The sequence below is a fragment of the Equus asinus genome, chromosome 10, assembly GCF_041296235.1.
Source record: "Equus asinus isolate D_3611 breed Donkey chromosome 10, EquAss-T2T_v2, whole genome shotgun sequence".
Classification (NCBI taxonomy): Eukaryota; Metazoa; Chordata; class Mammalia; order Perissodactyla; family Equidae; genus Equus; species Equus asinus.
In genome coordinates this window covers 52,711,619-52,731,181 of record NC_091799.1, presented here as the reverse complement: position 1 = coordinate 52,731,181, position 19,563 = coordinate 52,711,619, and the positions used below count along the sequence as shown (strand labels likewise).

The window sequence follows — 19,563 nt, the reverse complement described above, 5'->3', positions numbered from 1 at the left end:
AAGCCTGGGATGAGAGCTGCCCTCTGGGATGTGGAGGAGGGAGGAGGTGAGCCCCTCCCTGCCCACCCCTGGAAGCCATGTGTGTCTCCATTCATTTACAGGTGCAGGCCACGCAGGAACACACAGCAAAGCCCCTGTCCTCATGGAGCTTATGTGCTGAGGGGGCACCCAGAGTTGGCCATGAGAACAAGTGACTTCTGATAAACACCACCAAGAAGTTGAGGTGGGAGGAGGGAGGTCTCTGCATAGGCGGCCCTGGATGTCACGACCTGATGGACCAGTGGGGTGTGTAAATTCAGAGGACTGCCAGACAGAGGGTGCAGCCAGTGCAAAGGCCCTGGGACAGGGATGAGTATGGGGGAAAGTAGTAAGGCAGGAGTGGGGCTGGAGTGGGGTGGTCCATGGGAGGATGCCCAGAGAGAAGGGAGGAGGCGGGCAGGGGCCCAGCACACGGGCATGCACGGTGAGGGCTTGAGTTGTATTTAAGTACAAGAGGGAGCTGGGGGTGACACCATCTGATTCCGATTTCCTATGGATACCCTGAAAACACCCTGAAGGACAAAGCAGAGGCTGGGACAGAGGTCCAGGGGGTGGTGGCTCCAGTGTGGGAGGGGGAGGAGGACGGAGCCCAAGGTAAGAGCTCTCTCGGCTGTGTTCTGTTTAGGGCGCCGATTGGACATCTGAATTGGGACAGACAGTGGGCAGGTGGCCAGGGGCCTCTAGAGCTCCGAGTCGGGGCTGGGCTGGACCCGCAGTCCGGAGTCCCTGGCATGTCTAAGGCCTATGGGTGGGGCTGGCTCTCGGCTGGCATCTGGGAACGAGGCTGGGAAACAGCTCCCTCTGCTGAGACACAACTTTCCCCCCAGGATGGGTGGCTCACTACTGTGCCTGAACGGTCTGTACAAACTATGTGCTTTATGCTAAAGCCCTGCTTTCTTCCTGGGAAGCTGGGATTCCGGTACATCTGGGCAGAGGGGGCCAGCATGACCAGCCCCAATAGAAACCCTGGGCGCTGAGTCTCTCAGGAGCGTGCCCAGGGGACCACACTTCACACGTGTGGTCACAGCTTGGCGACAGAGGAACTAAGTACATTGGGCAGGACCCCACAGGGAGAAGGCTCCTGGCAGCTTGCGCCTGGTTTCCTCGGGACGTGGCCCCACGTGCCTTTTCCCTGTGCCAATCTTCCTTTGCAGCCTTCTGCTGTAACCTATCCGCTATGTGCCGAGTTCCAGTGGATCATGAACCTGGGCGTGGTCTTGGGGACCCCCAGCAGAGTGGAAGGAACTCCCTGGGGAGCCAGTCTGGAGGAGTGGGCCCTGGAGGAGCCACCAGGGAGGTGGGAGGCTAACGGTGGCCGAGCCGGGTGCCAGCAGCCAAGGGAGGAAGGTGCGCAGAGGGGAGGAGAGGAGCTCAGACCAAGCACTCAACAGGGTGAAAGGGGGCCAGTGGGGACCAAGACAAGAGAATCCAGTGGCATGCTGGAGACAGATGCTGCCAGCTGGGGATGCGGTATGCCGAGGCGGAGCCGTGAGGGGCGACACCCCTTGTTTCCTGTGAAGCGGGTGCAGTGCTGTGGGGGCGGGGTGGGAAGCTTGTTTCTCCAAGTCAACCCTTTGATAACAGTGTCATCTCCTCAGAGCGTGGGGTGACCGTTTCCTCCAGCTTGGGCTAAGCCACTGCCTCTGCTCTGAGCTTGTCCAGACCTGAGGCCCCGCCCGCCTCGGGTTCCTGCGAACCCCCATCTACCACCTGGCCACATCCGTGCGCCCACTGGGAAAATGTGGACGGAAAACTCCGCGAACTTTAACATGAGCTTTAATTTGTTTTCCTTAAGTGCATTTATTGATGTAAACAGAGCATGTTAAGAGACCCCAGGGAAGAGCAGACTATGGCTGGTATGTTGGTTTTAATTCAAAAAAAGAGCAAACTATGATCCCAATGTCTTGGACTGACAGCAGCTTGGGGGTAGGCGGGGAGAAAGAAAAACACAGGCTCCCTGATGACGCCCCTCTGGCCTGGTTCCCTGGTCCCAGCTGTGCAGTCTCTGTGGGAAGGCAGAGCTGTCAAAGCAGAACCAGGCGACTGCAGTCAAGAACCACCCCAGAAGTTCTGCGGTCAGTCTGTCACGCGGGCCACCTGGGGCCTTGGCCACGCCAGGCGCTGCCTTGCGCTCTTGGCCACGTCCAGCCGGGCGTGTGCGCATGTCCCCGATCACCTGGGTCTGCCATTAGAGATCAGAGACGGAATCACTTCATGGCACCACAGATCTGGAAAAATAAAAATCTCAGCTAGAAAGAACGTCCGATTTAGAGACGCTGGGAGGATGAAGGGCGGGGGTGCTGGGGCCGAGGCGGGCGCCCCAATCGCAGCTGGACTGTATGTGGTTGCATGTTCGGGGTCACCTGTGGCGTGTCCGGAGTCCCCTCGGTGCTCAGGTGGGGACTGCCGAGAGGCCCGCTGAGCGTCCTCGAGGCCTGGCTGGACCACACGAACCTGGCGGTGAACAGGTGGGGCCACCCCATGCTTCTTTCCTCAGAATTTCCTTAATTTGTGCTTCCCTTTGGTTTGACAGTTAAAAAGAAGAGAGAGGGGAAAAAAAATAACATTTTTGTCACTTGTCCAAAACTGAGAGAAGAGGTGAAGCGGGTGTCTGGCCTGTCAGGCAGATACTTCCTGGTCCCGATGTGGGTCGCTTTGCTCAGGGTACACAGCCGGCACTCCTGGAACCTTCGCAGGCCTGAGGGGGCCTCGCTTCTGTGGCCGAGAACATGGACGTGCTTTCCAGTGGGGCTTAGCTGTGTCAAGGCCCAGAGATGGAGGCCTGCCCTGCTGGCTGCTGTGCACGGTCACACCTCGACTCCATCTTTCTCTCTAGTTACACGATGCTGGGCCGTTCAGCGGATGTGGCAGGAAAAATAGCAAATTCTTAACTTATTCCATCTCCAAGGTTGAAAAGATCAGACTGTTACTAAAATAAACGATTTCTCAATTGTGTTCTGGTGGCCGCGGGCCCGGTGGCCGCGGCGGGGGCGGTGCAGGGGGAGGGCCCCGGCTGAGTGAGGGGTTCACTCAGGACAGGCACAGTCAGCTCGGCTGAGCGGGGCTCAGAGTAAGGCGGCGTTCCTCACAGAAGAACACATCGGAAAAAGCTGCTCCTCTTCTGCTGGTCTGGTGTGATTTTGACTCCCTGGTTGCTCCCCTGGGGGCTGTTGCCCTCCTGAAATCACAAGGTTTTCTGAGGTTACGGCTGAGCACCATCAGCGTTACGTCTCTCAACCTACCCATCTACCTATAACCACCCCATCACCACCCATCCACTTGTCACCTTCCATCCACCATCCACCCATCCCTCTCCAACCAACCATCGGCCTGTCCGCTCCCGTCCAGGTAACCATGATCCACCCATCCCCCTCCAACTAACCACCCACCTCTCCATTCCCCTACTCCCATCCGTCTGTTACCTTCCAACCAAACGTCCACTTGTCTATTTTCTACCCTTCCATCCAACCCTTCTATCATCCATCCATCCCACTGTCCCTTCCAGCCAAAAATTCATCTTTCACAACCCAAAGACCTGCTCTGCACCTACGACCCAGCCACCACCCTTCCCAGCCACTCATTCTTCTAATCACGTACTCACCCGCCCACCCACCCCTTCCCACTCATCCTCTCGACAGCTTCCCAACCATCTGTTGGCCACCTCACTGTCTTCTTTCCCTCCTTCCTTCCCACCATTCAGCCCTCCTTCTTTCCATCTAGCTCCCCTTCTGTGCTGAGCACCGAACAGTGAGGCAGCCAAGGGGCAGTGACACTCACACTCAGTGGGTCTGTGTCCCTGTGCCAAGGCTCTGGCGCACCACCTCCCCACAGTCCTCCGCAGGTACTGGAAGCTCTAAGCTCTAATCTTGTCTGCTCAGGCCTTACTGAAACCCATTAGCTGTGTCGCTTGGCACTGAGAGCCTCTGTGACCTGGTCCCCGCTGACCCCGGGAACTTAACACCTTGTTTGGAAGGTTCGCCCCCTTTTCTTTGACTCATTCCTTCTCATCTTTCAGCTGTGAGGTGAAACCTGAATTTACTCAACAGTACCTATCGCGTGCCTGTGCTGTGCCAGGCGCTTTTGTGGGCACAGGCATGCAGTGGTGAACAAGGCCCCTGCCCTGGGGAGCTGGTACGGTACTGGGGGATGCAGGCCTCGTGGGGAAACAAGGACTCCCCACAGTGGGGAGTAATGAAGAGGAAGGCAGGGCAGGGGGAAGGTGCGTTTGATGGCCACATCTGAACAGAGACCTCATGGACTGAAGGAGTGAGGCCAGGGATGGTCCAGTGGTGTGGTCATCAGAGCAGCTGTCCCCAGTGATGTCCACGCTCTCATCTCTGGAACCTGTGAGTGTGATACCTGACATGGCGGGGAGGATTTTGCAGATGTGACTGAGGTGAGATGGGGAGAGCATCCTGGATGATCCAGGTGGCCCAATCTAACCAATCTCGAGAATCCTTAAAAGCAGAGAAAGTTTCCCAGCTGTGGTCCAAGAAAGTGAGGTGAGGATGGAAGCAGGGGCAGAGAGATGCTAAGCAGATGGCTTGGAAGACGGAGGAAGAGAGTCACAAGGCATGGAATGCAGTGGCTTCTAAAAGCTGCACGAGGCCAGGAAATGGATTCTTCCCTGAATCCTCCAGAAATGGATGCAGCCCCGCTGACGCCTTGATCTCAGCCTGGGGAGACCTGTTTCAGACTCCTGACCTCCAGAACGTTAAGATACTACATGCACGTTGTTTAAACTGTTAACTTCGGTACAAGAATTTGGTACAGCAGCTCTAGGACATGTAGCAGAGAAAGTTCAAATGAACATGAGGTGCTCCAAGAACAAGAAAACGCCAGTGTGGCTGGAGTAGAGGGAACGACATGGTGACAGGGGGGAGTGGGTGGCAGGAGCAGAGCATGAGGCCCAGGCGGCCTGGCGTGGGGGTGGAGCTGGTGCTCAGTGCAGTGGGGAGCACCGAGTGTGCTGACGGGGAGCGCCAGAGGTCTGGGAGTGGGGTGGGTGTTGGCAAAGCCCAGCTTTCTGTGATGCTCTCAAGAGAGATGGGGGCGTGCACAGAGCTGGCCGGATCAGTGACGTAAAAGACAGATATGAACTTGCAACGAGCAGATGAACGAGTTCTGGAGATCGAATGCACAGCATGGTGATGACAGTCAACAACACCATATGACAAAGTTCACAGTTACTAGAAGACTAGCACTTAATTGTTCTCAACGCAAAGAAGAAATGATCATTATGTGGCGTGATAAGGTGTCAGCTAACACTGACACTGACGTATTGATCGCGTTGTAATGTGTAAATGTATCAACTCGACACACTGTATACCCCAAACTTACACAATGTTGTACACAAATTATATTTCAATAAAAAAATAGGTATGAAGTGGGAGAGGAGCTGCAACCCTGGATATAAACACAGTGGTAGGAAACAGGTAGAATTTAATGGCCAGTGAATTGTAATTCAGTTACGAAAGAAAAAGTGCAGGGGCCACGGCTGTGCGTCTGTGCTTCCTAACCCAGGCCTAGGAAGGACATGGCACGTTCTGGAGGCAATCAGCAGGCCAGTTTCAAAAGCCAGGCAGAGTGTCACCGTGATGCTCAGCATAACTGCCAGTGGGCAAAAGTGAGTCAGAAGGATCATGAAGAATCAAAATTTTACCGTCATACTGAAGAGAAAAGAACTGTAAAAAAATTACAATTGTAAGAAAGTTTTCGTAAGACAAGTACATTGGTTTCCACGGGCTGTTTCCCATTTTGGCCAAAGAGCTGCTATTACATTGATTGTGTGCCTTACGATTCAATTCACAGCATCTCAGAATTATGAAAACAGATTTAAATCAGATATGACCTACTTGAATGGTGTTTTGTATCATACGTGCAATCTTATATGACCAGACGTAAGACAAGCCACAAACAGAGCTTATGCTCTTGTCTCAGACAACGGGGAGAGTCACCTGCCCGGGAAAGAGCTGCCACTGGAACACTCACGACAGCACTTAGGTGCTGAACATGCCCAAACACGGTGGAGAGTTCCGACTCCACCAAGAACACACTAGTTACGTGGGTGCTGGGGACTACGCGACTGTTTGTGTGGTAAAGAAAAAGCTGGAAGAATGAAAGGGTGGATTGGGCGGGATTGAGGCAGGACCTCCTGGACACCTCAGGGCCCTGGGACCCACTGAAGGTCATAGAGCAGGCACAACTTGGAGAACTGAGGGCTGGAGGGCAAAAACAGGCTAGGACCTGCCAGACTCGTCAGGACGGAAAGCCAGCAGTTATCAGACACGGTGCTGCGGGGCCATCATCTCCTGAGCAGGACGGCAAGGGCCACGTAGCCTCTGCTAGTCCGTGTGCTCAGACGGCAGTGCCTGGCGCCCAGCAGCTCCAGGCCTCGGAGGAAGGAGGGAACCCATGAGCGTGTCTGGGGCCAACGCCCCAACCACACCTGCTAACTCCCCCCCCTTTCCCAGCCACGTCCTCCCAGGTCCAGCGGGTCCAAAAACACGGAATCTGCCTGGGGATGCAACACGCCACTGAGGCCAAGGCCAGCCAGCACCAACTGGGACATCTGTGGGGATCTGGGAAGGACACACACTCACCAATTTTTTGTCCATTTTTGCTTTGATGTCTCTGGCGAGAGTGAAAAATGCCTGTGGGAAAAGCACACCGTCAGTATGCCCGGAGCAAGAAGCCAACAGGCTGTCTGGTTCCTGGCCGCCGCTGCGGGACCAGTGTTAGGGCGGCTTCCTGGGCATGGGCCTCTGCTGTCCAGACCCATCTCCTGTCCCTAGCAGGCTAACTAGGCCCACCCAGGCCACCACCCACCCTGAGACAATGACCCTGGGAGATGGGATCACCCTCGACTGGTCAGAGACGAAGCGGAGGCTCGGAAGGGCCAAGTGACTTGTCCGAAGGCACCCAGGGCTAACTGACCAGTCCGGAAGGATCCAGGCAGAGGACCCAGCTCTCCATCCCTGACTCCTTTGTCCCCCTTCTGACGGGCAGGGCAGGGCAGAGAGAAAGACAGGGGGCTCTTTGGCCAAATATGCTTCCTTTTGGGTCCTGGCCCGGCAGGGAGGCCTGGAAGGGCTGGATGGGTGAAAGGCTCATCTTTCCAGGGACGGCGATGGCTCAAGCTGGCTGGACCCCAGGCTGCCGCTGCCGTCACAGCCTCCTGACCACTTCCTCCCTTCCCTCATCCACTCTCCTGATAATACTAAGCCCCACTCTGGCACCAGCCCTGCCCCTGGGCCTCACACAGAGATGACTCAGCCTCAGCACTTGCACCTGAGGGGCTCCCGGTTTGGTGGGAGAGGCAGAGTCTCAGCAAACAGCCCTGTGACATCGAAAGCTCTGTCATGGAGGGTGGCTCAGGGTATGGGGACACCTGGAGGGGTGGGTCCAAGGGCCTGGGGGACAGCAGAGTCTTCCCTGGGGAGGGGCCACTTGGACTGGCCCTGATGGGAAGGGTGGGTGTGAGGGAAGGGACCGCAGCACAGGCTTGGGGGAGGGTGTGGCACAGGTGGCTGGGGTTGGCTGGGAGAGCCTTCTGTGCCAGGCATGGGGCCTGGGCTTGGGAATGATGTGGAAGAGCCTCTCTGGAAGGATCACTGGCACAGTGGGATGGAGGGAAGGCAGTTCAGCTGCGAGGCTGCCATTGTCTGTGGAGAGGAGAGGGTGGCCTGGGCCAAGGCCCGGTGACAGTCTCCTACTCTTTCTGGGCTTGAAACGGGGCCTGTGTAGGAGCTGGGCCTGGGTGCCAGGCAGCTGGGACTCTCTGAGCCTCAGTTTCCCTATGTGTGAAACTGTGCCTGTTCCCCAGGCAACCCAAAAGTCGGTGAGATGATGCTGTAGTTGCCGAGCTGGGGCCTGCAGCTGCTGCTGTCAGCAGGGCAATGCCCCCAGGGCCACCTGGGCCTCTCAGGGGCCTGACACATGGTGCTGCCCAGGAAGTGGCAGGTCGGAGCCTGTGGCCAGTCCCTCTGGGAGAGCCTCCCCAGAGGGTGCAGCCTGTTCTCAGCCCGAAAGGGCCAGCGCTGCAGGCTTGTGTCTCCCCACAGGGCCCAGTGCTCACGTTCTCCACGTTGATGTTGGCCTTCGCGCTGGTCTCCATGAACTTGATGCCATAGTCCAGGGCCAGCTGTGAGGGAGGGACACACACACATCAGTCACCAGGGGCCCCCAACCCCCACGCAGCACCCTGGCGGGGAGCTGGGGGGGGCCAGGGTGGGCTGGGGCCATGGATGTGACCTCCTGGGTCGCTCCCTTGAGTTACCAGTGGAGAGCAGGTGGGGAATGTTCCTGGCAGGAGGGTGGAGAGGGCCTGGATCAAAACACGGCTCATCCTCTGCTCCCTGTGCCTGAACAGGTCCCAAGGCGCGGCACCGTACGGAGCATGCAGAGCACCCCTGGAAGCCCTGGCTGCCTGCATCTTCAGCCGGGAGTGTGCTCTCCACCCTCCTCCCCACAGCACGTGCCCCCCTGGGGCGGCCGGCTGTGCAGCCAAGTCCTGCGTCCTAGGACCCCCTCAGTCTTGGACAAGCCAGGAAGCAATCAGGGGTGCTCTGGGGTGGGGCAGGGCAGGGCTGGCCTCCATGTGGGAAATCCTAAAACCCCGAGGTCCCTCTGCCCCAAGGCTCCAGGTGGTGCCAGGTCCAAGCCCGCCACCATGCCCACCTTTTCTCCCCGTTCCTTGGAAACTTGTCTCTTGTCATTTACGTCGCACTTGTTGCCAAGTATCATCTTTTCGACATCTGCAGAGGCGTGCTGACAGAGAGAGGGGCAGATGGGGAGGTGAGGGGTGCGGACAGACTGGACCACAGGCCAACTCACAGCCTGTCTTCCAAAATGAGAGTGCGGGCCGGGACTGCTGGGCACATCCCTGTGCAGAGGACAAGCTGAAGCTGAGAGAGGCTGAGTGCCCCGGCCCATGTCACAGAGCTAACGCCAAGACCGAGTCCAGGGTTCGGGATGCTACTCTGACCAAGTGCATGCTTTCCGGCTGCTGAGGACAGCTGCCCTTTGGGCCGCGTCAACCAGACTCCTGTGCCCATCCTTGGGCTCCTGGTGGGCTCTATGAAGGGTACCCTCTGTACCTCCCTTGCTCCCCAGGTGCTCTGCTGGAGGCCCTAGCTGCTGTCCTGGGACCTTCTGCCCAGCTCCAGCTCGCTCTTTGGAATCCGAAATGGGCTGTGCCTGTGGTGGTCACAGGCCCCAAAGACTGGCAACCCTGGTGTCCTCTTAACTCTGCCCTCAGGCCTGAAAAGGGCTCCTCCTCCAGTCGCCCCCATACCCCAGGGGAGGGGTGTCACTTCTGAAGACCAGGGCATGGGAGGGGACCTCCTGCCTTCTGGTCTCAGTGAGCACAGGGCACTGCTGGCTGACTAACCTCCTGCTAACCAATGGCCCTCTCGCCTACCGGCCAGAAGCAGAGAGCTTCCTCAGAGACCAGCAGGAGGCCCTCTTCCTCAGCCAGGGCACAGCCTCCTGCCAGCAAATGTGGGGTTGTCGGGGGTGGGGGGGGGCGGCAGCCTGGTGCTGCCACCTATCAGTGCCGGGGCAGGGAGTGACGTGACCTTTCACCGGGCTTTACAGACGGGTGAAGTTCTCTGGCCGCACCTCAGACCTGACGCCCTGCCTGATGAGTCATCGAAAGCTGCCAGTGCCACCGTTCAGGGAGGCTCTGGGGTGCAGGTGAGCTCTTCAAGGAGTGGGCAGGGGACGGCACTGGCTTTGGCTAGGGGAGGTGGGCTGGCCCCTCCCTTTCCCTCCGTGGTTCAGGGTCTCCTGTCATAGGCAGCAGCTATCTGAGCGTGCTGGCCTGCACACGGGGGCTCACATCAATCAGCTGGCTCACACCCTGCTCCGCTGTAGCTCAAAGTATGACCCGAAACATCATCTCACCACGTCACCAAATACAAGGGTCACATCGGTTCTGGAACCTCCCTTCTCTAGAAAGCACTAAATGCTCAGAGTAACCCAGAGCTCGGATGTCTATTCTCTCCTGGTGGTGACATTGCCTAGCTGGGCAAATGGGCTCTCAGGTCTGGTCTACTGAGGAGGCCAGGCCAGCATGCAGTTTCCAGGGCTGACCACCTGGGTTCCAGTTCTGCCATGACTAAACCCCCCAGCTATGGGGCTCATGGTGAGTCACTTCTAGGTGTCTCTGTGCCTCCATGACCTCATCTGTAAGCCAGGGCACTCCGGGGTGAGGAGAGAGGAGAGAACCCCTGGAAGTTCGCACACATGGCAAGAGCTGCGAGCCTTACCTCCTCAATATTCCGAATCCAGTTCCGGATGTTGTCAAAGGACTTCTCGTTGGTGATGTCATAGACCAGCATGATGCCCTGAATGGGGGAGACAGACACCTGCTCCAGACAAGCTGCAAGCTGAGTGGGGGAGGCCCAGCAAGGTGGGGCAGCAGGGACCCCTCCAGGCACCCTTCCTGCCAGATCCCTACCCTCCCTCGCTGGTCTCCCAGACTCGTTCTGCCCCCTTAGCCACCGAGGTGACCCTTCTGCCTCCAGAGCAGACCCCACCACGCTTGTGTTTACAGACGAGCGCTGCTGGCTCCTCGCCCCGGCAGGATGATCACGGCCCACCTCCTTTCCGCAGCTCCCTGTCCTGCATGTGTTCCACGACCCTGGTGCCCACCGAGCTCCCCTTCACGCCAACCCTCTGCCGTGCTCAGCTCCTGCAGGCCTTTACTCGCCCCTCGCCCTGCCCGAGTCCTGGGTTCGGCCAGCGCCACCTCCTCTGGGTGCCCCAGCATCAGCCCTCACCTGGTGCCTACTCTGTACCAGGCACCACAGCGGGATGTCTATAAGTTCACAATGTGACAGGAGACAACTAATGCTCCCTTACTTTGGGACCCCAGGGGCTGCTATGGTGAGGACAGAGAGGATGACGGGCTGCAGTGCTGGCAACATTCTCTGCACTGTCTCACACGGTCGCTGCTGGCCACATGTGGCTCTGGGACACCAGAAATGCAGCTGGTGCGACCCAGGGGCAGGATTTCCTACTTTAACTGAGTTAAATTTCAAATTGCCACACCTGGCTCGTGGCTTCCTTATGGGTTAGCCCAGGTCTAGGAGGACTGCCAGCCACAATCATCTGGGGGCTGGACAGGGTCTCACAGATGGCTCAGTGCAGCCTCATCAAGGGCTGGCTGAGGACGAGGCACTGGGGATGGCCAGCTGCACTGGCCCATCCCTCTGCCCTCTGCATGGACTTAAGCAAAGCATGGAACTCCAGTGAGCCTTGGGTTCCTCCTCTGTAAAATGGGGATGACCCTGGTGCCCCCACTCGGGGGTGTATGGCCAAGACCGGGGCCTGGTGTTTGGGACAGGGAAGGGCTCAGTGAATGGGACAGTGGGGGCTATTTCAGCCTAGACAGGGCCAGGGCCCACATGAGGCCACAGAGAAGCCCCCCAGGATCCCAGTGCCCCGTGGCCCCTGCCCCCTGAGCACAGCCAAGTAAGGGGAATTAATAAATTAATTTTAATGAGACATGTGTGCTAAGGTTGCAACCCACGTGACCGAGTGTCTATGGTGGTCCAGACGCTGCATGGAAGGGTCTAAAGACTTCATGCTGCCACTCATCTCCATCATCTGCTGATAGCTCCTGAGCCCCCACTGCAAACCCAGCGCCAGCCCAGGCACAGAGCACGTGGCAGAGACCCCAACGTGGCCCACCCCTCACAGACCTCGCAGCCCAGTGGAGGACACAGGTGTCTCCTTAGTTAAGACGGGGTGCACCACGGAAAGGCGAGGTACTGTGGGAGCTGGGAATGGGGAGATGGCATCCACCCTCACCACTGCTGGGTCACAGGCCTGTCCTCCACCCCACTTCCTGAGTCAGGAGACAGAGCTCAGAGGGGCACCCAGGACAACCCTGCGTGCCAAGCCAGGTCCAGGGGCTCTGCCTCCCGCCAGACCCTCCGGCAGGACCCCGGCCCATCCCAGGTCTCCCTCCACAACTGGCTCAGGCCTGGCCCGGAGAAGGAGCTTGGTAAAAATACTTAAGGGATGACAAATGAGTCTTCCTGTCATGTCATCTTGCCTCAGGCCCGGGCAACAAATATAATGGCCAACAGCCCAGGGCGACTCAGCTCCTGGACGAGCTTCAAGTTCTCGGTAGCAAATTCCACAGAGGGTGAGGCGGGCCTAGGTGTCGGGGCATGCCGTCCCCCATCTCACTGGCCTCACCTGAAGAACCGGCTGCCCGTGTCTCCCTTCACTCCCGAAGAATCAGGCTTCCCTAAACCCTGCATTGTCTCTGAAGCCAGAGGGGATGCATGTGCGTGGGAGTGAGGGTGGGGCACGCAGCCTGTTCTGAAAATGGACCCAGGCCCAAGGCCTTCCGGGGAGCCAGAGCACGGGCTGCCCAGAGACATCCAGGTTTTGGTATCCAAGGCAATGATGTTCATTTTGACTTAAGAAAAGCCAAAACAAAAACACCCCGTCCATACCATTGCGCCTCTGTAGTAGGCTGTTGTGATGGTCCGAAACCGTTCCTGACCAGCTGTGTCCCTAAAGACAAGATGGCATGTTAGTGATGCTGAACACGAACCATCATCACGGCGGCAGTGAGGGCAGTGCCTGGGAGGGATACGGGCTTTCCCACGGCCGTCTCCTCACTGATCACCCTGTTGTGGGGCAGCACCCCCATTCTCCCTCCTTACAGAGAAGGAAACTGTGGCTCGGACGGGTTAAGGTCTCCCAGTTGGGGATGCGGCAGAGCCACCAGAGTCACTGGCCTGCGTGCTCACTCTCTTCTGCATCTGGGCTTTCTGGAGATTCTCCCCATGGTTTCCGCATCACAGAAGAACCAAGGTCAGGCATGGACCTTGCATGTGAAAGTGCTGGTCACGTGGCACAAAAACACAGCCCTTGCTGGTGGGCTGAGCCAGGCCAACTCGGTGGGGCTCAGGAAGCACTTCCACACTCATGACCTTGGTGGAGGCCAGGGGGAAAGCCCTTCCTCATCAGTACCGAGGCAACAGGTGGGAGAGACATGCCCATGCCCAGTCCAGCTCCCGGCAGAAGGTACTCAGCATGGGGTTTAAAGGTGACCTCACCGATCGGCCAGAGCCATGTCTTTTGTCTCGGGGCCCAGGGCTCCTCCCACACCCCTGCACGCCCCTGCGGGCTCCGCCCATCTGCACTGTACAGAAGCACCTCATCTGGGGCTAAGCTCGCCTTCTGTCGCCAACAGCAGGCGACTTTAGTGGTTATAGTATTTTATTCTCAACCATGGTCCTGGTCCAGAAGAGTTTTAAGAAAGTCACTAACCCCATTGAGATCACTAGGAGCAGAAGGAGGAAGAAAGGAAAGCGAAACTTCTGCTTGCTAACACAGTGTCACTTTGGACTTGGGCACTGAGGCTCCAACGCACTGGGAGGCGAGGAACTTCCATGGCTCATAACTGACGAGGTGGACAGACGGACACTGAGCTCTGCAGGACTGACCGGCGTGAGGCCTCATTCAGATCTCGATTCTGAAGTCAGATTCAGAGGTGGACACCACTGAAGTCGAGGGGACCGCCCGACAAGCGGGGCGATGCTGCACTGAGACTGCAGAGGGCAGATGGGCTGTGGGTAGGGCGGCCCTGCAGCCCCTCTCACAGGCTCCCTCCCACCCGCCGGCGCCTGCCTGAACAGAGGGACTGAGCCGCCCTGCCAAATGTGACTTCTCTTTATTCCGCTTAGGGCTCCTGCTTCCCTGCAAGTGATGTGGCTGCAGGGTGGGCTCCCCTGCCCCTGACCATCCGAGCTGAGCCTTCCTGGTGCAGCGGTCAGCAGACTGGAGTCAGCGCCACTGACGGGGACTCACAGCTTCTCTAATTTCATGTGGCATGGGAAGCCGGCCCCAGGTGAGCGGAATGGAAACAGGCCTTGTTACTAGGCCTGGCCTCAGCTCATTTACGGTTCTGGGGTTTCAGGTCTGCGTCCTAGGAAGTGAGGCCTGGGCTTCCCCGGGAGAGAAAGAGGAAGCGATGTCAGGCCTTCTTCAGCGAGCTGACAGGCTCAGAAGAATGCCAGGCCGGGGCATCTCCCCCTCCCGGCACCTTCACCGCCACCAGGCGTAGAGGGCTCTCTCAAGCTCAGTGGAAGCAGGCCGCTTTGAAGGCCAGGCCCAAGCAGGGCCCACACTGGAACGCTGAGCCCCAGAAGGTGCTGACACAGACTCTGGGCCCCAGCAGCCAGCAGACCACAGCTCCTGGGGCTTCTAACAAAGCCCGATGTGTCCAGCTGGGCACAAAGAGATGGAGGCCACAGTCAGAGGGAAGGGAGAGGGGCCCTAGGAACTCCTGGCTTGAAGCGCTCACCAGGCGAAGTGGCTGATGAAGACACTGACTCTTACCATATCTGTAGTTTAATTCTCTTGCCATCGAGCTCTATGGTCCTAATTTTAAAGTCAATTCCTGAAAGAAAAGAAAAAAAGAGGTGCATTACTGTCAGCTCATTTCCCAAGCTGCATCTGAGGCGGGCACTGCCAACCCGTGCAGGGAACAGTGGCTGCAGCTTATAGAGCACCTGCCTGGTGCTGGGCACGTGGGGTCTCAGAATCCCCCACAGCACAGCTGGAGGCACCTGGAGAACTCGCTCCTCTCACGAAAGCAGAAGCTGAGGCTCAAAGGGGGACAGGAGCCACCCTGAGTGAAGCCGGCAGCTGGCAGAGCTGGCGGGCAAACCCAAGAAGCTGAGGTGCCAAAGACTTGCTCCCTCCCCCCAGAGATGGCCTCGCTGAGTGGGCAACAGAGCCCTTGGCAGGCCTCAGACCCATGCTTCCTGCCACCCCACCCCGACCCCCAGGGCACTGGGCCCGCGATGCACCACGATGTACATGGGTCTCCAGCTTGCACACATGCTGTTCCTTCTCTGCAGGTAGCCCCGCCCCACCCACCCGTCGGCCTGGCAAACTTCTCCTTCTCCTTTGAGATCCGCTAGGACACCCCCCAAGAAGGCTTCCTGATCCTGCCCTCCTTCTCTCCCAGCCACCGGCTGCAGGCCCCTTTCCCCAGGACCATGGATGACCTCTCAGCCTCCTGGGCCGCTCTCCTGGCTCCTACTGTTGCCCCTCGGTCACCTCCTCAGCTTTAAAAGGCACAAACTCAACCACATCACAAAGCTAATCCTGCCTCCAAACCTTCCAGTGTGTCTGCCAACAGATGAGCAGATAACAAAATGTGGTCTGTCTGTACAACGAACTGACTATTACTCAGCCGTAAACAGGAACGAAGCCCTGACACACGCTACAACAGGGACGAACCTTGAACACACCACGCTGAGCGAAAGAAGCTAGACACAGAGGGCCACACACACGTTTTCACAGGAAAACGTCCAGGACAGGCAAATCCATAGAGACAGGAAGCAGATTAGTGGTTGCCAGGGGCTGCAGAGGGAATGGGGAGATGGGTGGGGTTTGGGGTTTGTTTTTGGAATAATGAAAATTTTCTAGAATTGACTGTGGTGATGATTGTACTCTGTGAATATACCAAATTGTACACTTCAAGTGGGTGAGTTGTATGGTAGGTGAATTATACCTCAATAAAACTGTTAAAAAACCCCCAAAACACCTTCCAGTGGCTTCCCACTGCCTCCTTGGCCCCCGCAGACAGAGCAAATAGTTGCCAGTGTGCTCCGAGGTCCTGCCTGACCCGCTCACCTCTCAGCAGCCATGGTCATGCCCCCCTCCACCCACACTGTCTCCGTAGCTGATTCCCAAAGAGCCCAGGCACACTCTGGCCTCAGGGCTTTTATGCTTGCTCTCTCCTGTCTTGGAATGTTCTTTCTTTCCATGGCCACCTGGCTCCCCCTCCCTTCACTCAGGTCTCTGTTCGAGCCACCTCCTCAGGGAAGCCTTCCTAACCATCCGCATTTCTCTCCCCTTACCTGCTTTTTCTTCTTCACGCACTTACCCCTGACATTGTATATTTGTTTCTTTGCTCCACGAACCCAGGAGTAAAACTTGCTCATGTGAATGGCCTGCGTGGAGGGGAAATGGCCAAACCCAGCCTTTGGCGCAAGGTGTTTGTTCTCAGTCTCCGCCTGTGAAGACCTGAGGCTCAGGCCTGGCCGGACCTCTCAGAACCCATCATGGGGATGCTAATTCCGGCCCTGCCCACCTCAGGAGCTGTCCTCGGGACAACAGGGAAGCTAAGCCTGCACTTGAATTGTGCCCACTAGAAATCAGCCCCTTGAGGGCAGGGACTCACACGTCTTTCTCTCAGCTACACCTCCAGTGAGTAAGCATGGCCGGGGCTGAACACGTATTTACTAGAAGCCGGTCGCCCTGCACACACACCTGACTGCAGACTTCATGGCATTTCTGCCTCCCTCTGAGCCATCTGAGCCATCTCTGCAGCTCCGACACCCAGGCAGATGCCTGGTCTGCAGCCGGCATTGGGGCAAGCTGGCTGGATGAAAGAACTCAGAGCACCGGGGGCTGCGTGGTGCCGCACAGTTTCTGTCATCCACCTCCTTGAAGGAAGGAATGAAGGGGGCCCTGAGAAGGCGGTGGGGGCAGAGCCAGGCTGGGAAGAACCAATTCCAGGGAGCCACAGGGCCAAATTCACACCACAAATGATCGATAGAGCTTATGAGAACAGGCTTTGGCAAAACGAAACCTGGGCAGAAGATGAACAGCCACTTAATCCCAAGTCTATAAAGAAAACCCAGAGGTACACTCAGTGCCAACAGAGTCGCCCTTATGCATTAAGTTGTATTTCAGCTCGAAGCGGCCCAGGGTTGTTGCTTCTCCACCTCCTGTCAAGATGCACAGGGACATAGGAAACCAGGAAGCACTGAGCCCTACGGCATCGCTCTCTCCCATCCTCCTCCTGGGCTATAGTAACAACAAATTTAATTAGGAAGTGTAAACTTTAAGAGGCCTAAGAATGAGGAGGCCATGACTGCAAGGTCAGAGTGACACACCTTCCTAGAAGACAGAGGCCTGAAGGAAGGCCATGTCTAATGAGAAGAGTCCCAGGTTAGGTGTCACCTCCACCTCCCTACGCGACCTAGCCCAAGTCACACCCTCGCCTGCAAGTGGAAGCCAGCGTCCTTGGAGCCCTAAAGCGCTAGCTTGAGCTTTCTGGTCAAGAATTAGAAACCAAATGAAAAACCCAACCAAACTGACCCTACTAATGCTTGTGCTGCACAGGAAGTTTCTGATGCTGGGAAACTGAGGCCTGGGCTGAGAGCGAGCCACAAGCTGCCAGGAGTTAAGATCTTTTTGACTAGGGGGGATGCAAGGGTTACCCCAAAGTTTGACCTTGGAGTCGGGGAGGGGAGGGAGCTGAAACACCTGAGCCCAGGGGAGGGCTGCTGCCATGAAGGAGCCATCCTGCCTCCTCTAGACGGCTCTGGCAGCAGGGACGAGCCCCTATTCGTCACACAGTTCTGATCCTCAACCACCTCACCTGGTCAAGGCAGAGGGCACCACACTCAACTACAGAAACAGGGCTCAGAGAGGTAAAGTGCTTGCTGAAGGGCAAACAGCAGCTGGAAATCAGGCATTATGATTTCCAGGCTAATTCTCTCTACATTGGCACCTAAGTGTTTTGCAAAGTGCAGCTTTTGGAAGACAGCAAGGATGGAATCAGCAGCTCATAGTGGGGTTCAAGCAGATAAGCTGACTGGGTTTACGCAGGGTAAAGCAAAGCCCCTTCCCTAGGTTTTCTCCATTTGCGATCAACTCCTGGGCTTGGTGACCATTCTCCCACTTCCCCACTGCGGAGCACGGCTGCCTAGCTCACAGGCCACTCTGTTTGGCTGATGTGACTCCCAGGTCAAACGTTCATGAAGGCAGTGGCTGTTTTTGTGGCGTCGGGCAAAGTCAGCTCTGGATGTCGGAAGCGAGGAGTAGTAAGCCATTCTGCTTAACCACAATGTGGGCTGGCCCTGCGGGAAAGGCTGTTCTGCAAAGTGACAACCGGTGTCCTGGCCTCAAGATAGGGAAGTCAGGGCTCTCTGTGGCACTGGCTGATTTTAGTTTCTTACTGGAGCTTTTATCTGGAATCTCTTTGGGGATGACAGGCCCCAAGGCAGGCAGCTGTTGCTGTCACCCTTCAGTGGGATAGAAGGCGGGGCAGGGAAAGGCTTGGGACTCCCTCTCAGCATTCCTTCTAGAGGAAACGCAGCCATGGGGGAAACAGGGTCAGGAGGAGAGACTAACCCCTGAATATTCCAGAGGAAAGAGCGGGAGAGGTGTGGGTCGGAGTCCTGGCTCCGATGAGGATCAGCTGTGCTTGACCTGGGGGCGAGCGCTCACATCTGTCTGGGACGACTGAGCCTTTAGTTTTGGGGTCTGACACACCCGGGTTCAAATCCCATCCTTGCCACCTGCAGACTGTGTGACCTTGGGCGAGTCCCGTGTCCTCCCCCAGCCTAACCTCTCCTGTGTGCCATAGGCTCTAACAGCATCTAACGTACAGGACTGGCGAGTGTGATACGCACACAGCAGGTGCTCAGTAAGGTCAGATGTCACGGTCCTGTTCCCACAGCCAGCTCCCCGTGCCTCAGTTTCCACTGCTGTTAAGACGGGGACCCCAAAGAACCGAGGACAGAATGAGATGACGGGCGCCGAGACCCCAGCCCAGGACACACGCTCCCCGACGAGCGGGCTGGGGGTCGGGCCTCAGCCTCCCCTCTGTAAATGGACACCTGGTCCTCCCCATGGCCCGGGAAGCCCCACGCGGCGGCGGGGCAGCCGGTCCTCTCCCCCTGGGCCCCGTGACCCTCTCAGAGCCCTCAGGCCGTCCGGCCCGGCCGCTCCATCAGCCCCCAGCCCCTCAGGGGCGCGCCCGGCCGCTCCGCGACCCTGCTACCTATGGTGGAGATGAAGGTGGAGTTGAAGGCGTCCTCGGAGAAGCGGAACAGGACACAGGTCTTCCCCACCCCCGAGTCCCCGATCAGCAGCAGCTTGAACAGGTAATCGTAGGTCTTCGCCATATTACACTCTCTCCCCGACGGGAAGTGCGGCCCGTGCCTCGCCACTGGCCGCTGGCCCCGTCCATCAGCACCGCGCCCGCCCCCCATTGGCTCCCGGCCCGTCGCGCGTCACTGCGGCCGACGCCCGCCCCCGTGCTCCGCCCGTCGCGGGGAGACCTGGGGAAGGGGCGAGTGGGGCGCAGAGCCGGAAGCGACCGAACGTGCCGCTCATTGGCCGGCGCTCGGGACAGGGCGGGCTGCGATTGGCCAGCGGTGAGGACTCGAGGGGCTTCAAATAGGGACCTGCGGGGGCGTGGCATCTCGTGTCCCCGCCTTCTCCCGACTCCGGGGCGGCCCCGCCCCGTCCCCTGATGGGTGGGGAAGGGCGGGGAGCGTCGCCAACGGCTCCGCGCGCTCGCAGTCCGTGGGCGGGGCCTGGGGCGCGTGCGCACGCGCACCGAGGAGACAGTTGGGCGCCAGCAGAGGGCGCACGCGCGTCGGTTTCTGGCTTCCGCCCTCACGACCCGCGCAGCCTCAGTACGGCCCGCGCAGCCTCAGCATTCGACGGGCCGAGCGCGGGAAGTTG

At 58.0% G+C, this 19,563-nt stretch overlaps 1 protein-coding gene across 4 annotated transcripts; it reads right to left on the bottom strand.

The window, feature by feature from the left end:
* Positions 1-1,819: 1,819 nt before the first annotated feature.
* RAB8A (RAB8A, member RAS oncogene family) lies at positions 1,820-19,042 on the bottom strand. Of its 4 annotated transcripts, none has more exons than XM_044774563.2 (9): positions 18,875-19,042; positions 14,407-14,467; positions 12,513-12,573; positions 10,311-10,388; positions 8,719-8,808; positions 8,117-8,182; positions 6,642-6,692; positions 5,702-5,723; positions 3,958-4,398 (listed from the first exon to the last, which is right to left on the bottom strand). In XM_044774563.2, the coding sequence occupies exons 1-9, from the start codon at positions 18,996-18,998 to the stop codon at positions 4,079-4,081; spliced, it is 873 nt and encodes a 290-aa protein (XP_044630498.2). In that variant the 5' UTR covers positions 18,999-19,042; the 3' UTR covers positions 3,958-4,078. The 4 variants fall into 4 exon arrangements, with proteins under 4 accessions (XP_070375423.1, XP_044630498.2, XP_070375421.1 ...); XM_070519320.1 differs by having other exon boundaries at positions 3,958-4,383; XM_070519322.1 differs by lacking the exons at positions 3,958-4,398; positions 5,702-5,723 and adding an exon at positions 1,820-3,217 and having other exon boundaries at positions 18,875-19,033.
* Positions 19,043-19,563: the final 521 nt, after the last annotated feature.

Bases quoted from the DNA above. Each gene is read 5' to 3' on its own strand.
- RAB8A (XM_044774563.2), bottom strand. From the start codon at position 18,998: ATGGCGAAGACCTACGATTACCTGTTCAAGCTGCTGCTGATCGGGGAC. The intron at 6,693-8,116 runs GTGAGCACTGGG...CTTTTCCCACAG, and splicing joins CCAACATCAACGTGGAGAAC to GCATTTTTCACTCTCGCCAG. The intron at 4,399-5,701 runs GTAAAATTTTGA...CCGCCATGTCAG, and splicing joins CTTTTCTCTTCAGTATGACG to GTATCACACTCACAGGTTCC.